General features: G+C 41.2%; 2 protein-coding genes across 4 annotated transcripts in view; both read left to right on the top strand.

Annotated features, from left to right (window-relative positions):
• The window catches only part of ifi30a (IFI30 lysosomal thiol reductase a), a 34,701-nt gene extending 24,372 nt beyond the window's left edge, over positions 1–10,329 (top strand). Inside the window, exons 2-8 of one of the 2 annotated variants that reach the window (XM_070975107.1) lie at positions 5,832–6,004; positions 6,958–7,146; positions 7,495–7,569; positions 7,848–7,934; positions 8,044–8,196; positions 9,578–9,646; positions 9,770–10,072. In XM_070975107.1, coding sequence (XP_070831208.1) covers positions 5,873–6,004; positions 6,958–7,146; positions 7,495–7,569; positions 7,848–7,934; positions 8,044–8,196; positions 9,578–9,646; positions 9,770–9,835 — 771 coding nt within the window. In that variant the 5' untranslated portion in view covers positions 5,832–5,872 and the 3' untranslated portion in view covers positions 9,836–10,072. Of the gene's footprint in view, positions 1–5,739; positions 6,005–6,957; positions 7,147–7,494; positions 7,570–7,847; positions 7,935–8,043; positions 8,197–9,577; positions 9,647–9,769 lie in introns of those variants that run through there. The other variant, XM_070975106.1, reaches the window with a different exon arrangement.
• An 811-nt stretch (positions 10,330–11,140) lies between these two features.
• pde4ca (phosphodiesterase 4C, cAMP-specific a) overlaps positions 11,141–18,160 on the top strand; it is a 52,039-nt gene continuing 45,019 nt past the window's right edge. For both annotated transcript variants that reach the window (XM_070974962.1, XM_070974961.1), the window contains exons 1-2: positions 11,141–11,198; positions 12,618–12,850. In XM_070974962.1, the coding sequence (XP_070831063.1) occupies positions 11,157–11,198; positions 12,618–12,850 (275 nt within the window). In that variant the 5' untranslated portion in view covers positions 11,141–11,156. The remainder of the gene's footprint in view (positions 11,199–12,617; positions 12,851–18,160) is intronic.

Raw genomic sequence — 18,160 nt, 5'->3', positions numbered from 1 at the left:
TTTAGTCGTGCCTCTTTGTTGTTACACCTGTAGTTGTTACATATTCCTTCTCTCTATGGTTGGGGCTGTACAGTAGCTCGGTGCTCGCTCTCACTGTGCACCAAAGCTAGATTTCTTTGGTGTTGTTCTTTTTTAAGTTTGTCTGATATATTTTTGAATAAAACTCAGATAAGATAGAAATGTGAACGTACACATCCGTGGCCCAGCCCCAGTTGTTCGAAGCTCATTTATAAGCTCTCAAATAATGCATGCAGCATTTCTCAGTGTTTTGTATTAAGAGTCAGTTCCTTGGCGAACAGGCGATCTGGTTGAGTCATCCACGACTGCTGACGCATCCTTTATCCAGTTTGTTGGACCAACACTTTTGTGACTGCACTTTTTTTCTGTTCCACACGCTCAGTGGAGTGTGTCTAACGCCCAACAACCATAGACTCACAGACAGTGGTGAAGCTCAGTTGTCAATAGTGTTTTTAGTTGGTAGTTTTAAGGTCTTTCCATACAGTATATCGGCAGTGATTGACGTGTTTCTTTATGATATCGGAGTATACAGTGTACAGTATATGCTTTTATTGTTTTTGCGGTCAACAACTGTCATGTAATTCTTGAGGCTTTTGACTGATTGCAATGTTTTCATTATAGAGTTAGTTTTACTATATGGACTGTATAAACTTTGTAATACTTTTCAAAACAACTTTAAGGAGAGCTGCAGGCTCATTATGCAATTTGTGTCCACGCGGCAAAATTGTCCAACTTAACAAGACGAACGACGTTCATTTTCCAAACGGGCCACTCCACCCAAATTACACAAACACTGTTTTTTGAAGCTAAATGAACGGCTTATGGATACTGCTGCGGGAAGGTGGAAACAGTGTGTTTTTTTGGCGGGATTTTGGTGGGCCAACCATTTACAAACATCATGCCAATGGAGCAAGATAGCTGCAGTTAATCCCAAAACAGATCGTGAAGCAGGTGGTTCTGCTTCCATTTGCTCAGTGTTTTTAGGTGCTTTAAGGCAAGTAGAAATGTGGAAATGAATAGCTTCCTGTATCACTTGTTAAGATGAACATTTTTGCAGTGTCGGTGACCACTTTCATCTGCCATATATGCCATGTTAATCACAGATGTGTAATAGCTAGAAGCAATGCAACTTCAGTAGCAATGAAACCTGGTCAGGCAGTGAGAGGGGCACGGTACGCGCCGAAGATGAAGACTTTAGTGGGCTTTGATGTAGAGTTGAGGCTTTAATCCCGCTTTTGGTCGATGTTAGTCTGAAACACAAAGCTTTCATCCTGCTCATCTGTTAGATATGCATTTGTGTCGGAGCTTCTTGGAACACGTTTTTCTATACGACGAATGATCATTCAAGGAATTAAATATTTTTTCATCGGCTTTGGTACACTGTAAAGGATATTTCTTGAACTGGCCTCACACACAAAGCACATCTTTCACTGACTACAAAGAAAGACATATATTTGGTGTCTGTTAAGGTTTGAAGAATGCGAGACATACTAGAGAATAAATATTTTGAAACATATACTTAGATATCTATATTTTTGGATGATGTAATTCTGATTTGGATTGTGCTTGAAACAAATCAGAAAGAGGCTTTGATGTGAACATGATCTCTAGACTTGCTCCACGGCTGCTTTGTATCCAAGCAGTCACTGAAACGCAAGCGTTTTTACTAATCAGCTGCAGTGAGCTTCATCGTGATCAGCAACAAACTTTGTGGTTACAGTTGATCGACATACATGTAATCTATTACGCATGATTATCAGGTGCATTCAGAGGATGAAGCAAGCTTATGTACATGTGTTAATATTTACAGAGCTGAGTCTATATGTTAAATGCAGTCTTGGCTGCTTTGCATTTATTAAATGTTAGAGAGGAGTTGTTTCATTTCTTTTTTTTTTTTTTCTTGAACTTGAGAATCTGTTTTGTCATTTGGACGATTCTGGTTTTTGTGAGTAGACTTGAGTGTTAAAGTTGCACCACAGAAGATACACTTAGGACGCGGCCGCAGAGATCCACCACAGACTGGACACTGATGCTGCAGCAAAGTGAACCATCTCACCACTGAATCGTCCTCTGGTCCATCTCTGTGGTCGCTCAAAGGGTTTTTTTTTGTTGTTTTTGTTGGCCTGGACTTACACACACACTCAGACAGGAAAAAAAAAAGTTAAAACCTGTTAAGCTGACAGAAAAAGGTACACGACTCAACGGTTCACGATCACACACAGATCTTTGTACCTGGAACAATGATGGCATTGGAAAGTGTTCTTTTATGGTGCCTGAGTATATTGTTTTTTGTTTGTTTGTTTTTTTAATTTGGCTTTTTAAAAAAGCTGATAGATTTGTCTGTCCAAGTGTTGTTTATTTTTGTTTGTTTGTTTATATCTGTTAATGATAACCTTACAGAGCCTATAAAGAAAAAAAATAAGCTAGCTTGAAATTTTTCCTTCATACAGAAAAAAGAAATACAAATGTTTACAACATGTAATTAACCAAATAGTAAATATGCGTTTGAGGATCAATCTGTCTGTCCCTCAAAGTGGCTGTGATAGATTGATTTATATTTCATTATTTCCTGTCGTTTTAAACTTGAAAATGTTATGACTGCTTGTTCTGTTTTCTCTGTTCCAGTTTGTTCTCTTTTTGTTTTGGTACTTATGAGAACAGTGCTCCCTCAATTTCAAAATAATAACTCAACAGGATAGTTGAACAAGATTCATTTTGCCATAATACACAGGTATTCATCAGTCTTTGTCCTCCTTTACCTGCTGACTACTTCACCTTACACTGAGCCTTGTATGTGCAGGACTGAATCCTAACTTGAGACGCTGTCGCATCTTTTGCTGTTTATATTATGTACAGTTCGGTAGATTTCAGTATGGCTCTGCCAGACGTTTCTCCGGTAAGGACTCAGTTCAAAGAATCTGCAGGGGGTGATACCCACACGTTGTGAATGACAGTGCAAACTCGCCACTTGGTGAACACACGAGTGCAGTTTTAGAACATAAAGTTGAAAATTCAGGAATAACTATCAAGAAACATAATTTTCTTGATTTTGCACTTCAAACGATACTCAAATGAAAAGCTGAATCAGTTGCTCTTCTGGTGGGTTAACTCATTCTTAAGACCAAAATTATATCCACTATAGTCTCAGCTTGTGTGTGATTTCCGTTTGAAATATGATTATGTTAACAGCTGCACTTTCATTTCCTCTTTCTGCCTGAATCCAGTCTTCTCACGTCATCACTTCTCAGTCTGGACTTCCACCTGATCGCTCAGGTTGTCATTTGTTTGATTATTCTGATTGAAATGTTGTAGTATTTTTCACTGGTGTACAGTAGTTCATATTCAAGACCCAACTCTGCATGTTGGAGGCAAGATTGGCCGTGATGCATTCGGCAGCAGCCCGGGCAACATCACAGAGCAGCAACACTTCCAAACACACATCTTCACATTCATAACAAGGCAGCGTCTTGTTCCCTTTGCTCGACCGTGTTGCCCTGGAACCAGTTGCCTCGTGCATCACCACCTCAGCAGCAGCAGCAGGTGTACAGTTCTGAATGCACAGTAACAATGATGCGGTTTTCTCTTTCTTTCAAAAGTGTTGAATGGAAATGAATGGGGCAGTCAGATAAAGCTACTCTACACCAAAGTGCAATTGAACTCAGAGGGAGCACTGTTGTTTCAGCCAGTAGAGGCCTATTGGTTGAGGTGTGCCCCACCCCTATGCACGAAAAGACGGTTACTTCTCTTGTGTTCTCCTCCCTCCGTTGGTCTGTCTTAATTCAGATGCGACATTTCTTTCTTCCTCTCTCATGTACAGCTTGCTTCAGAGTTGTGTTTGTCTCCTCAGACAGGTACTCTTTCATCTGTACGGTTCTTTCTTTAGGCTGATGCAATGATTTTAAAAAGACAATAAAAGATATATGAAATAAAGTTCCGCTGTCTGGTTTTGTCTTGATGTGTTTTGTTTGTCTCTGCTTCATAATGACGAGCTGATCATCACCATGTCACACTTTCATGTACTGATGTACTCGTGCTGGTTATACTCTGGCTGACCCTGCTGTGTAGTCCGTGGTGCTCACTTGGCCATGCGTACTCTACAGTATGTATACATTGGAGACAAGTTTACAGTAATCCCTCTGTCCAGTCGTAGCTCTCATCTGTCCAACCTTCCGGGGCGGGGGGTTTGTCTCTGCCTCGATCTGCTGAAAGAGCTGAAGGCTGTATTCCAAACAGCTTTGCCCTTCATAACATTTCACACACGCTGGGAACTGACAGTTAAACATTCTTACACAAGAAGCAGAAAATATCACACAGTGCACATAACTATTTAGACAATAGGAGTATACATTTCTATCACACTATACATTTACAGCCTCAAGGATACACACAGTGCGTTTTGGGGAGAAACGCTTAATGTAAACAGGGAACCTTCTCAGAAAAAAAAAATTTGTCACTTCTCTTTAACTGTGGACAGTTTTCCCTGGTACCTAATTCTTTGGTAGAAAGCTATTCCAATGAAAACTTCGCCTTTAACCAGAGTAACCAGGGCATTTCTGTCAAGAAAGATAATGCTGCTGGAAAATGTGATTGTTTAATGTTTAATGTTTTTAAGCTGCAAATGAAATGTGATTAACTTTCATTACATCAGGGTGGAGAAATAAGTCTCCTATCTCAAATTACAAACAAAAGCTATGTGAACGTCTAGATGCCAGTAAAGGGAAGTGAGAAAATGTGTGTTTGTGATTGAGTGAATGGTGACACTTTCTCATACAGTGTAACCCACATTTACTACTGAGTAAATATGGCAAAGGCGCACAGGTATAAAAGCAGAATAATACTCTAAAAACTGAAACAATTAAAAAAGATGGTCTTTCAGTGTGGTGCTTAAATTTGATCTGTGACACTCCAAGCCAAAACACAGGGAAACAGACAGGAAGCCGAGTGAATCATGCAGAGTGGCGCTGTCTTGTCCTGTCCTGTCTGCTTTTTGTCTGTCCTGGTTTTAGAGGAAAGCTTGGAGAGATCATGTGAGAGTCACCATCTCAAACCTTATATAATGTTCAATAACGTGTGTGATGTTTTGCTGCAGTGTGTGCTTCTTATGACTCCTCTTGAGTAAGACCTGTGGACTGAGGAACTGAGGCGTGACATTGCTTTATAATTAGCCAGATGATGTGTCCAAGTCATGCCAAAAAGAAGAGGCCCCAAAACAAGTAGAACAAAATGGATGACCCATTTTAGTTTTTTTTTTTTTTTTTACTGGTGCAAGAACAGTTCCCACATGGAGTTCACAAAACTGGATTTAACTCCCTCTGTATTTTCCCAATAAACTTTATCCAGTGTGTTGTGTGTTATTGGAAGTATTTAAACAATATAACTCAGTTTTAAGCGAATTAAGTGAATTATTCTTATGTAACGTTTTTACCCAGTTCTTCACTTTATAGTGCTTCCTAAGGTTTGTGAAACTGGATTTTTTGCATTGTTTGCAGATCACATTATTTCCTTCTGAGAGACAAAAAATATCCAGATGACATCTTAAAAAATAATTGCCAACTAAATTAAAATTTACACGATGGCAAACCTGCGCCCACACAAATGTCATGACCTTATGACTCGTTTGTGTGGGAACCCCCCCAAACAGCAGTTACCAAGGCCTCACGGCATGGCTATCTGCTAGTTACAAGTGACGCTGTCTTGATCATATGACCAAGAGCCAATCAAAAAACAGAGAGCCTCCACGAGGAAGCATCAACACCGTATTTAAAGTTGTCCGTACAGTAGTGTGTACGTCGTTGTTGTGTGGCTTGGAGTAGTCTGTCTTCTCTATTGTCACACTAAAACCTTGCAGGTGAAGATGAAGGGCCCTCTGCTGCTCATTTTGACCGTTTGGTTAAACAGTCAGTACGGCTGTTGTGCTCTCTCCACTTCGTGCACCTATCCTCCATCAAAGTGGTGCTCATCTCTGGAGTCTGCTGTCCAGTGTGGGGTAAGGTTATTCATGTATATATCACGACTGTTGTAGACATTTACGACCACGGAAAATGATGTTTCTGAATGACCAGCGTCTGTTAAAAGCCATAGGACATCTCGGATATAACTATTTCCGGTCAATAATTGAACCTATATTCTGAAGCACTACGCCACAGATAACTGCAGGAAACTATAGCAACAGTGGTCAGCCTCGCGCTCCATCGCTAGTTAGCGTTAACTCACTAGCTAACGTTAGCTAACGCTGAATGGTGAAACTGGATACAAACTTGTCAGAAATTATTATAAAGACACTCCCAGCCGTCCATTAACAAAATACAAAATTGTGTATTAACTTTCGCGTCAAGTAACGTTAGCAAAGTTTCACAGGGAACACAGCAGTTACCCAAATTATGGTAGTTATGCATAGACTGTATTTTTGACATCTGGACTGGAATGAGGAAGACTTAGGCAGCTGGGGGTTTTAGAGGATCACCTGTTTGCCATGGAACAGTTAAGGAGGAAGTAAAAACCCTAAAAAAATTACTCACATTACCAGTTACAATGTTAATACATTAGCACCTCTCTCCCTCACAGAGTCACGGTCCAGTCAACACAGAAATATGCAAAACTAAACGCCTACTGTGGCAGTCTCATACAGCACAGTCAGTGTCTAAAGCTTTCATCCAGACAGAAAAAAGTTGCTTTATATGTTTTGAACAGCTGTTTTGTTTTCTTTTGTTTTGTTTTTTTGTGATGAGTTAAACATATGGAAATGCCATCAAACTCAAGTAAAATTTGCAAAATTAAAAAAACAAACAAACAAACAAACAAAAAAAACCAACTGTTGTTGCTCTCCTGATATTGCCACCAAATGGAAAATGGCCTGACCTTGCAGAAGCTGCACACTCACAGAGAAACAGAGCCTGATCACTTAAAAGTTAACCTCCCTACTGTTGCCCCCATGTGCAGGTTTTGAAGGAGTGCCTTCACTCGAACTTCACCAGGTCCACTCGGAAGGCAGATAAAGTCGAGGTGGCGCTTTACTATGAGAGTCTGTGTCCTGGCTGCAGAGGTTATCTTAGTAGTATGCTCTTCCCCACCTGGATCTTGCTGGGTGATATCATGTCTGTTACTTTGGTGCCCTATGGCAATGCACAGGTAAGCAGTGAATCAAGCATTGTGGATATACACTGAGATTGAACTTCCTCTATAAATGATGGAGGAAGTAATGATGGTGTTGTCTGAAAAGGATATGTGATGATTTTTCTACTAAAGAAAGAGGCAGAGACAGGAGAGGAAAGGTGGAGCCTATGTAAAACCATATGTGGTCACAAAATAATCAAATGAACATGATTGTCCAAAGGTGGATTTCTCTTTAATTTGACTGGGTGAGAAAGGGATAATCATGCCATAAGTATGTCATAAACTTGCCTGTGAAATTGCTTTTCTGTTTCTTGCTCTTTGTTTTATGAATCTGTTGAATTTGTCCCCCTAACCTCACCCTAGGAAAAACCTGATGGGCAGAAGTATATTTTCGAGTGCCAGCATAGAGAGCAGGAATGTCTGGGCAACATGATTGAGGTAACATTGTAACCCAAATGCAGAGAGAAAACCGCTGCCACTGTTAATAATGTAACTGCAATTTAGAGCCATGTGATGTGCCATAGCTTAGCGAAATAAATACTGTTCATCTTCCAGAGAATGCCGTGAGGATTCTTGTAGATCCAGGTGTTGTGAAAACACTAGAAATTGTTCGGAGGAACGTTTGAGTCTCAGAATGCCTTCATTTACTTTTAATTCTAGTCAGTGTCACAATGTTGACAGTCCATTATGATTAATTGATTGCCTTGTTCCTTTAGACTTGTTTACTTAACATGACCGAAATGGCTTTCCCGATCATCTTCTGCATGGAATCCTCCTCTGATGTCATCAAGGCAGCCAAGCCTGTAAGCAACTCTGTGTGTGTGTGTGTGTGTGTGTGTGTGTGTCTTATATTATTCACTAGTTCACTCCTGAAGTTGATGGGTGTTTCTTTCCCTCCATTGTTGTTTGTAGTGCCTGGAACTCTACAGCCCTGAGTTGGCCTGGGACACTGTCATGAGCTGCGTGAAAGGGGATCTGGGAAATCAGCTGATGCATCAGAATGCCTTGAAGACCGAAGCCCTGAACCCTCCACACCAATATGTGCCCTGGGTGACCATTAATGGGGTAAGGCTCCGTTGCATTTAGCAGCACCACCCATGGGCGCTGTGGCATTCTGTGGGAAAACATAAATTGGAGACCGCTTTGTCTGCAGTGCCCCATCCTGCCACTGTCATCATTGCTCGCTTTTTAAACAAGTGATGATACAGTCACAGCGATGATGTGACCATGTGATTGTTTGACACTTGACCTGCCCCAAAGCTTCTATCTATAAGTGACAAGAGAGCTGTGAGTGGCATGTGTGAAACTACATCTCGATGCAGGTCCAAAGCACCACACAACAGATGCCATTTCTCCAAGCTGCCAAGCAACCTGAGACGGTAGCATGGTAACCGCTTGAAACTTGAGTTCGCTCAGAAGCAGCTCCATAAGAAACAAAGAGAAAAAACACATCCTGCCTTCATCATACAAAGGAAAGAGGTGATCAGTGTGTGGGGAACTTTTTTTTTTAACTTGCTTTTTCAAATAATTCTTGAACAGAGAATTAAAAACTCTTTCATACATTAAGATTGTTCCATGTAAACACTGAATATTCAAATATTTGAGTTTTCACCCTTGTGCAGTGTGTGGGTGTACAAGGCCAAATAACACGACAGCCCCGTGTAATATGATTCACTTAATTTGAGGAAAATTGGACACTTTTATAAATTTGAATTAGGATTTGGTTTGTAGTCCCCTAATTCTACTTTATTTTCTCTCTGGTATTCACGAAAATGTTCCCACATTTGCTTTCAAGTCTTGGACTGTGGGAAAATCGCAAGCAGCAGTCATGATGTCATGGCGCCCCTGATAATGGCTTCAGATTTGTTGACCATTACGTCACCATCCAGAAAAATCTTCATATCCAGTGACTCTGATAAAATAGTTCTCCATATCAAGATATATCTGTATGTGCTCCAAAACACTGCACTGAAATCATACTTTTGCTCTGTCCAAGCAGACTGAGAGATGGCTCATCAGATCATTAAGCTTTTTCATTGTTTTTAACTTCAAATTCTTGTTCTCCATACATCATTAATTAGTAATTAAAATTATTTGTCTCTGTGTTTGGAACTTTGTTGTTCTCCCTCACCATTATAAACAACCTGCAAGTCCATTACCAACAATTTGACATCTGTAAAACTGTGTCTGACAGCCAATCAAAGTTATTTTTTAAACTATTATATATGTAGTAAAGTCAGTTATTGTCATATTCCTCTGAAAGCTGCCACATAATTCTTACTCACATTTATGATCTGTAGGTGACAGGCATTATAGCTTATTTCAGATGATGTTCTGCCTTTTTTGTCCACCCCTGCTGTGGAAAAGGACAGACACATAACTGTGTCTTTTGCCTGAATGCTATGTTTCCATAGCCTTTGGGATACTAAATGTTATTCATTTGCAGGAGCACACAGAAGACCTGGAGGAGAAGGCCATGTCTTCTCTCTTCAATCTTGTCTGCAGCTTGTACAAGGTACAGTTAATGTTATTCACTGACTCTGTTCTGCACTTTTGCCTTTGATATCATTTTACTGTGTGTTATAAAAGCACAAGCAGTTATGAATTTGAGCTCTGACAAGCAGCTTCATTTTTCTAGGGTGCCAAGATTCCAGCCTGCGGAGGGGGCCAGGGACACTACAAAAGCTACTGCCACAAAGAGTGAAGAAGCAGCAGTGCACATGCCTGTGTGCTCGCTCTGCTCCAGGTGTGGCCACTAAATAAGGAACACTGCGGAGTGTCGTCAGATTTTTATATGTGATTTCCTTTCTGTTTCTGCAAAGGGAAAAACACCTCACTTTATAATTCAAAGAATGTAAACACACTGTTCTTTCTTAAAAAAAAGTGTTATCATTGAAATGTTATCTCCTGAAACCATAAATACAGTAATTTTGGAGCATTTTGACTTCATGTTAGTGTCGTGGTCATTTGGAAAGTCTGGTCGAAGACAGTGTTCTCTTTGTCCTTTAGATGGCGCCATATTTCATAACTTCATCTTCAGTCCCCTGTTAGTAGAGGTCATGAACGAGAGAAATGAACGGCAAGTTCCATGTTTGCAGAGAAGGAACCATTAGTCGTGTCATACTACTGTCTTAAATGGTAATGCTCGGTTTATTTTGCACTCCCATTAAAAACTCCTTCCAGTATTGTTTTCCAGATCATCCAGAGAAACGGCTCATTTAATGTTCGATAACATGTTATTCAGAGCATACTAAATAATGCGTTATACACAAGGCACATGTTAATAAGCGAAGCCGACAGTACAACTAAAGGCACTTCAAGCAAATAAGTGATAATATGAATCACAGCTGACGTTACACTTAATGTACATACTTTATGTTTTGTCTGGGTTTTTTAAAGCTGCGCTCATGAGGCAGGGTCATAAAAGGTGATGTCATCTCCTGAGGATCATACTGAATGAAACCTAAATAGTAAATCCACCCAAAGTTGTGTTATAAGAAAAGGGCACATGGATGGATTTTAGGCAGCAGCTTGATTAAAGGCAGAGTCTTGCCTAACCAGAAGATCTGGATGCATGAAGTCCACTGATTCCAAAGTCCGATAGACACACATGAATAATGGCCTGTCATGCAGGCAGCTCCACCTCCACCTCAATCTCACTACCAACCAATGTCTGCAGGCTCCGAATCCTTTCTCATTTCTGCTCTAAGGGGCTAATTCTTGTCATTTTCTAAAACATTTGTAGCTATTTATAGCTTTTGGGTTAGGTTCCAATCTAAAAAAGGCCACAGCAGAAGTTCAAGTTGCAAAGTCAAAGGTGTGCTAAGAAAATAAGCAGTTTATCATTAAATTAATAACAGCTGAGGGTTTATGAAGAGGCGGGGAAATAGCTGCACTTTGCTGAGTCCAAGGAAGTATTGGTCCCATAGACTACTTCATATCTGATCTTAAATGTGGTATCTGTATCCTCCTCTTTGGTATTTCCTTCCTAGTTTTCTTGTTCCCATCACACAGTAGCTGAAAGTATGAGGCGAAGTAACTCATCAAAATTTTTCAACTTCACCGAGGTAAGGTCAATTAATGAACCTTTAAAAGACACTTAAAAGAAAAATGTCATTAAATTAGCGTAGTTCTCTCTGTGGCCTTTGACTCATATGTATGATGTATTTTCTGAATCTTTTCAGAACTAAAATACGGCAGCAAGTTACTCATCTGGTCGATCTCTTTTATATTTACTTAATGTAATAAAGCGCATGTATCATTTTATGCTTTTTCCATTTCCAGTTGTGGAGAAGATTTATGGAGCTGTATGTTAAAATAAGCCCTGTCTAATAGCAAGGTCAGGTTAACAGCATTAACAGTGTCTTGTTATATTCATTAGATTAACAGCTGTTTGAAATTTACATACATAATTTACCAGTAAAATGCTATTCTTGTCACTGAGAAGAGGAATCAATCCATGAAATGAGAAAGCCAATGTCGTCTTATAAGTGAAGGGAATGAACGCCGCTCACCACAGACATGGTCGGCTATCAAAGCAGAGTGTGTTGACAGTTGTTCACAGAAAGGTGGGACTCCCGAGCAGATGCCGTGATAAGGTCACGGGATGCAGCAGAAAACAAGGACTCTTATCTGTTTCCCTTCAACACTGACGCTGGAAGAGATGCCCTGAGAGCTTAATCCCAAACACTATCTCACTGTGAGAATCGTCTATTGTGTCCCAGGTGATAGTGTGTGTGTGTGTGTGTGTGTGTGTGTGTGTGTGTGTGTGTGTGTGTGTGTGTGTGTCTGTCTCAGGATCTGAAATCAGATAAAGCTTCTAAAAATAATGCTCGGGTGGGCTTTTTTCCGAGGTTCGTCACATTTTCGGCAACAGCACAAGAACAGCCCTGTCTGCAACTTACCTCAGATCTCAGCGAGTGGTTGTTTTATTTTTGATACTGTTGTCTCTTCAAGAAGTTAAGCAAAGGTTTGTCATTTGATTCTGAAAAGCCTCATTCCACTGCTAATAAAGTCAAGCAGTAAACTAGGAACTTACTTTTCCTACAATTTCCTCATTACCTCAGCTGGAAGAAAGTTTACATCGTCACTGAAATAACCCAAATATCTCATTGAGTCTGTGTGTGAGTCACTCTCATAGCGTTGAAAAACACATTGTGCTGACACATAAAGCCAGTACAAAGCATATGAAGAGAAAGCAGGATGGTGCAAGCGGTGGAGCTTCCAGTCCTGAAAAGGTTGAATTTGAAGAGCTGAATGAATGAAGAGGTTTGTTCACCCAATGTTATATGAAAGAATGATCTGTGAGTTAGTGTGTGTGGAGCCTCTAGCTTACACACATCTTCATGCCATTGCAGTTTTTACTCACTACTTTGACAGTTTCAAGCATCTGGTTTAATAAAGTCATCAGTGACTCTGTGAACTGACTGTTTCCTCGTGTCTCAGTCTTATCACATTCTGGTTTTCTCGTTCTTCTGGGCATCCAGAGACAATGGGACTCTGCAGGGCAGGCCTCCTACATCGAGCCTCCCCAGGACCCCGGGGTCTTCAGATGTACCGTGAAGAGGCTCTTCTCAGGCACCCTGCAGCTGCCCAGGCTGTCCTGCAGACCATCCACGCAGGACAGACTGGAGGACTGTCCCCAGTCCAGCCCCTCAGTATGCAGCATCAAGCCCTCCAGGAGCCTGGGCACTCTGACCAGCTGCATCTCCAAAGCCTTGTGAGTCAGTGCTTTTCTATGTGTTGCTGTTCACGTCTTTCTGCAGGACGTCTCCTTTTTACATTACACTGACTAAATCCACATAATTTAACTTACCAGCAGGAATGTGCTGGTATACATAAGTGTAAAATCATGATGGACACCAGGTTGTGACACTTTTAAACTAAAGGTTATAGGCAACATTTTTCAGACTTTAAATGTCCCATCTCCCACATGTTCTATAATTTTTCCAGCATTTGTCAGCTTTGTGAAAATTAGTGTTTTTTTTTCCTAGTTCACAAACAGTTTGTTCTATTTTCCTGATAAATGATTAAAATGACATGTGGTCAATTGATAAGCAGCCACTGTGACTAGCATAGCTTTGCAGCAGTTTCCTCCAGCTCCGTTTCCAGTACTTTTGAGTATTCAGCAGAGCTTGATGATATTGTTTTTGTTGCTTAATAAAAAACGTGGATTGGCTTCTTGAGCATATGATCTAGCAAAGTGTCCTGCTTAAGGCGTCGCTCTCCCCTCTGTGATACAGCTGAACAATTATCACCAGAAATGATCAGACAAACAAGGCTCTTGTGATTGTTTCCACAACAACATTCAAGCTGCTGCTGCAAACACATCTGTAGCATTTTTGCCTTTCTACACTGCAAGTGTACATGCACTGTGTGTGTGTGCGCGCGCGTGTGTGTGTGTGTGCACTGCACCTTCTCTTTTTTCACATGTTGAAGGAATCCAGTGAGACCTGCTTGATTACGTAGGTCGGTTTAGTGCATGTCAGAGATGATCAGATATGCCTGCGTTTTGGACAAAGACACACTTGTGCTGTTGATGTTTTCTCTTTGATTGCAAACAAACCGGCATCACTGTGGTATTAATCAGGAAAACATGCATGCTTAAAATTGAATTAAATTTGACAAAAATTGGTCTTAACATGAGTCCTTTAATCCCAAAATGGGATTTTGACTTTCTTTGATAGCAACTCAAAACAGATAGGTACAGTCTGTACCCTGACATAGTTTGTCGACATGCATGCAGATTTATCACTTTTTTGTGTGTCATGGTTGAACTCTGCATATGAGGCACTGGAAAATAGGTCCACATGTTGTGGTGATTAGGCTATATTTATTCCATCATTGTTTATTTAAAACAACGCTGCCATAGACATTCCACCTATGATGCTGATGGGCTGAGAAGACTTTCGTTGTGTTCCTCCCCCGTGTGACGGGGGCCATGTGCTCGCCTGTTTACACGTTGGTAGTGCAATTTTGATGCAGCGCCAGAGAAACTGTTTATGGCAAAGCATCTAAAGCTACAGAGTGTTTAAAAATGACCACACGTGTATGGAAAATCCAATCAAGTGGAGGTGAATTATGTATTATGATATTGCTAATTTCTATAATTATATATCTATCATATCATTATCTCATATATCATTATCTATCATGATATATCTATCAAAGTTCAAATGAAAATTAAACTTGTGACCTCTAAAATATTCATGTGATGCAGGCTGACAGGGCTACAGACGTCCTTAGTGATCTGAAAGTAGACCACAGACAATTATAGGCAGTGTCTAAACTGCAGTCAGACACGCTCTTATATGGCTGCATTGGTGAAGACAGGGTGAAGAATAAGTGTGCCTCCGTGGTCCCAGGCAGGCTCAGCAATGTGTTACCCCCTTCCCTGGAACCACTTCTGACATTTCCAAGGCTTTTCTCAGGATGCAGGCACTTGAACCCCCTGGTGAGGTCCCCGTCCAGGATTTCCAACAAAAGAACTGATGAATCACCCTCTTCAGCCGCAAGAAAGTGGACACAGTTAATCCAAATGATGAGAGTCTGGGATGCAGCAAGCAGATGCAGGTGATACAAGACCTGTTTAAAATCTTTGAAAGGTGTCATAAAGCAAAGGAAGATCCCCAAATGGCAAACCAATCTGGATTAAAGTGGATGGTTTACATGTTGATCTGGAGTGCGAGCTGGTCTCCAGGTGTCTGACACAAACTTTCTATTCAGACATCAGCTGTGGCTTGAACGCCACCTGAAATTATGACATCACTAGAGGAGGAGTTGTGAGCATACTGTGCCCACACCAGCTCTGAACTCCAGATGGATGCGTTGGAGGTAGAGAGAAACTCGGAGATAGATCCAGGAGGGAGCAGATGGCTTCCCAAAACCAAAAGATGATTCACAAGGTTTCCTGAACTGGGAATTCTAAAGTGCAATGAAAAGCTGTGGAGATGGTCAGTCATCAGAGAAGTGGTCTCGTGGGATTCTCATTGGGAGTTTGATTGAAGATGCACCACTTTGGTTCTTAGTTGATAGTAGTACTGTTTGAGGGAGGAAGCTCAGTAATAAAGTACACAGAGAGATCTCAGCAAGCCCTGTGAAAAAGATGGAACGTTGGGAAAATCGTCCTGTAACACATTACCTGAGCTCTGCAAGACTGTCACTGAGTCTAACTGCTCCACCTCATGTGTTGACCCTGCACCAGCAGGTGTTCGACCGTGTATCAAGTCATGTCCAGAAGATCATAAACTTCTGTCACGCTTTAGATATTTGGTGGATTTTATTTTCCATTGAAAATGCACTTTGCACTGCATTTCTTATATGAGAGGAGCTACACAAATGAAGTTTATTATTATTAGTATTATTGCACACTTCCATAGTGACCCAGCGGAGGGAGCAAACTTTTAGGGCATTGTCTCAATGACTTGATTTGTGCAAAAAAATAAGTAAATACAGGGCTGAACAAAATGCAAAAAAAATCTTACTGGAATTGTTTTGACAGATAATGGACACACAATTTCAGTGAGAATGGAAATGTTTGCATTTCATTTTCAAAAAAAAGTACAATAATGGTGATGATTTGATTTTTGCATTTTCCCTTACATCTGGAAAATATGATTTATAGGCGGTAGACAGTGTTTTGTATATGATGGTATGCTGTGACACATTTCACTTTTATCATAAACTCGCAGCTTCTGCCATACTACGTCTTGACTCGGGCCTGTGGGAGTGCCACCACAGGAATGTACACCCTGATCTCCCAAAGTCAGACTTGGAACTACGCAGCCCACACCTCTGCCTCTGTCATCCACATGACTGGAATGATGATGTGCTTCAGGGCCAGGATTAGTTTGGGACCAGGATTTTCCTCAGCGATGTTTCAGTTGGAGAAGAGGGTATCTTATTGTCTTGGCACTGGCACAAAGCCAATATCAAAGTGGTTAAAAATGCTCACTGGGCCTGGTGCTAGTTTGGCAGCTTCATACACGGGATGTATTACAGTGATATAAATATTTTCAAAAACTATTAATATGTAGTGACTAGAATTCTGGAAACCTGATGAAAAATGTCCATGGAGATCTTCTGCTAATGAAAGATCTTAGCAAACAGGAAAAGATTAAAGCAGCATTAACTGATTTTAGCCAGGTTGGAGGAAGCCCAACAGCTGTAAAAACAATGCTGACATATAATCACTTCGATATAGCAAACAGTTGCTTATTGACACATTGGGCAGACATGGTGCACTTGGGATCATGTCTGCGTCCACCCACAAATGTTCAGCCCAGGATTCACTAAGCTTTTAGCTCTGATCTGGTCTCCACCAATTCGTGAGAAAAATATCTGGCTCTTCACTTGACTTGTTTTACCATCGGAATTTGATCAATTCAGTCCGATAACATTTGGAAATTCTGGATGAGCAGCCCAATTACATCATTTTAGCTCCATTCTAGTGATGGGAGTGCTAAACCGGAAGTTAGCCGACTCGGCTGGCAGAAGTCTCTGTGCGAATGCAGTGTGCATTCACCCGGGTGATTTCTCAACAGTGGGAAGTGACTCAATCGCCATTAAGCAATGTTCATAGGAATGAATGAACCCTGCACACTGTAACCAGTTCTAATCTAAATACATTCATGGGTACAAACATCACAGAAATTTGACCTAAAACAAGGATGTTGATAAGTGCAGCTTTAAAAAGGGTCTGATACCTTTTTGCAAAGATAAGCCCATCTGATGCTGAACGAGAGCCCTTTTCCCTGTCTACAAGTACAATACTGTTGCTCTGAAATGCATACAGTAGCTATAAGTGTATATCCATAAAAAGCCTTTAACCAAAGAATCTTTCTTCCCTGCTCTCCTACCATCTGTTGATCATAGGTTCAGTCCTGTGTCAGATGTTCCAGCTCCCTAGGTTATTTCAGTTACTTTAGACAGCACCGGTGTTCAGCTGTGAGTTCTTAATCACAGGAAGACCTCTCCTCACTCTGCAGCAATAAACAAAGAGATCGGGTGGGGGTGAAGATGATGTTGCCTCTGGTCACAGATAGAGAGCGCCATCGTGACAGCACCCATGCTCTCTATAGCTTTTATCTACCTCTGCTTTTTATAGTCAGAGGCCCTTCATGTGACTCTTCCCGGTACACTCGGAGCATGTGAAAGGCAAAGAGGCTGTCTCTGAGGAAATAGGCAACTTCACAACAAATAGCACCTCGGGGACCCGAGGAAAAGCCTGAGTCTGCAAAGTCAGCTGGAGTAAGAGTGAGAAAGGCGAGCTGGAGGGCCGAGCCAGGCGATGGCTCGATGTTTATACACTGGAGGAAGTAATTATGGAGTACATTTTGAAGTTGATGAACAATATTCTCTGTGAGATTAGGAGTGAGGGAAGGGGGGAAGCAGATAGTTGGAAAGAGGGAGAGACATGCAGAAGGAGGTGATCTGTCATGCTTCTCCTCCCTGTAAATCAGACGTCCATATTTAGTTGGAGAGAGGGAAGGCCTAGAGTAATGTAAACAAAGCCTGGGAGAGGGAGGGAGCCAGAGGGAGTACATCAACGCTGATGTTTGAGTCTATTGCCCGGCACGGCAGTCAGCATGATCCCCAGGAGGAGACAAGAAGGGAGCGGACAGGTTTCAAATAAAGATAAAGAGTCTGATAGAGAGGTGGTTGTGTTGACTTTCTAGAGAGGTTTTTGTGCTCTTTTTGGATTTTGAAAAAAGCTTATTTGAGAATCTTGACAAGAGAGTGTCGGAGCAATCATGAGCAGGCCCAGGTTTTGTTAAAATATAAGGAAGTAAGGATTGGACCAGGCGCACTAGCTTCACCTGTACTTGGAAAATCAAGACAGACAGCCAGAGGAACTAACGGACTACTGTTGTATGTCAAGAAAAAGTCTTAGAAAGTGTATTTGAAAAAGCAGAGAGAAACTTCTCCTCGGAGCAAAGTTACCAAAGGCAGGGCGAACAAACCTGACCCCCGACCATCCTGTGCCCGCCATGAGTGAGCTGTGCTCTGAGAGCTCTGAAGACGAGCAGGC

This window comes from Chaetodon trifascialis, chromosome 11 (assembly GCF_039877785.1).
Source record: "Chaetodon trifascialis isolate fChaTrf1 chromosome 11, fChaTrf1.hap1, whole genome shotgun sequence".
Taxonomy (NCBI): Eukaryota; Metazoa; Chordata; class Actinopteri; order Chaetodontiformes; family Chaetodontidae; genus Chaetodon; species Chaetodon trifascialis.
This window is presented reverse-complemented; position numbering and strand designations above follow the sequence as displayed.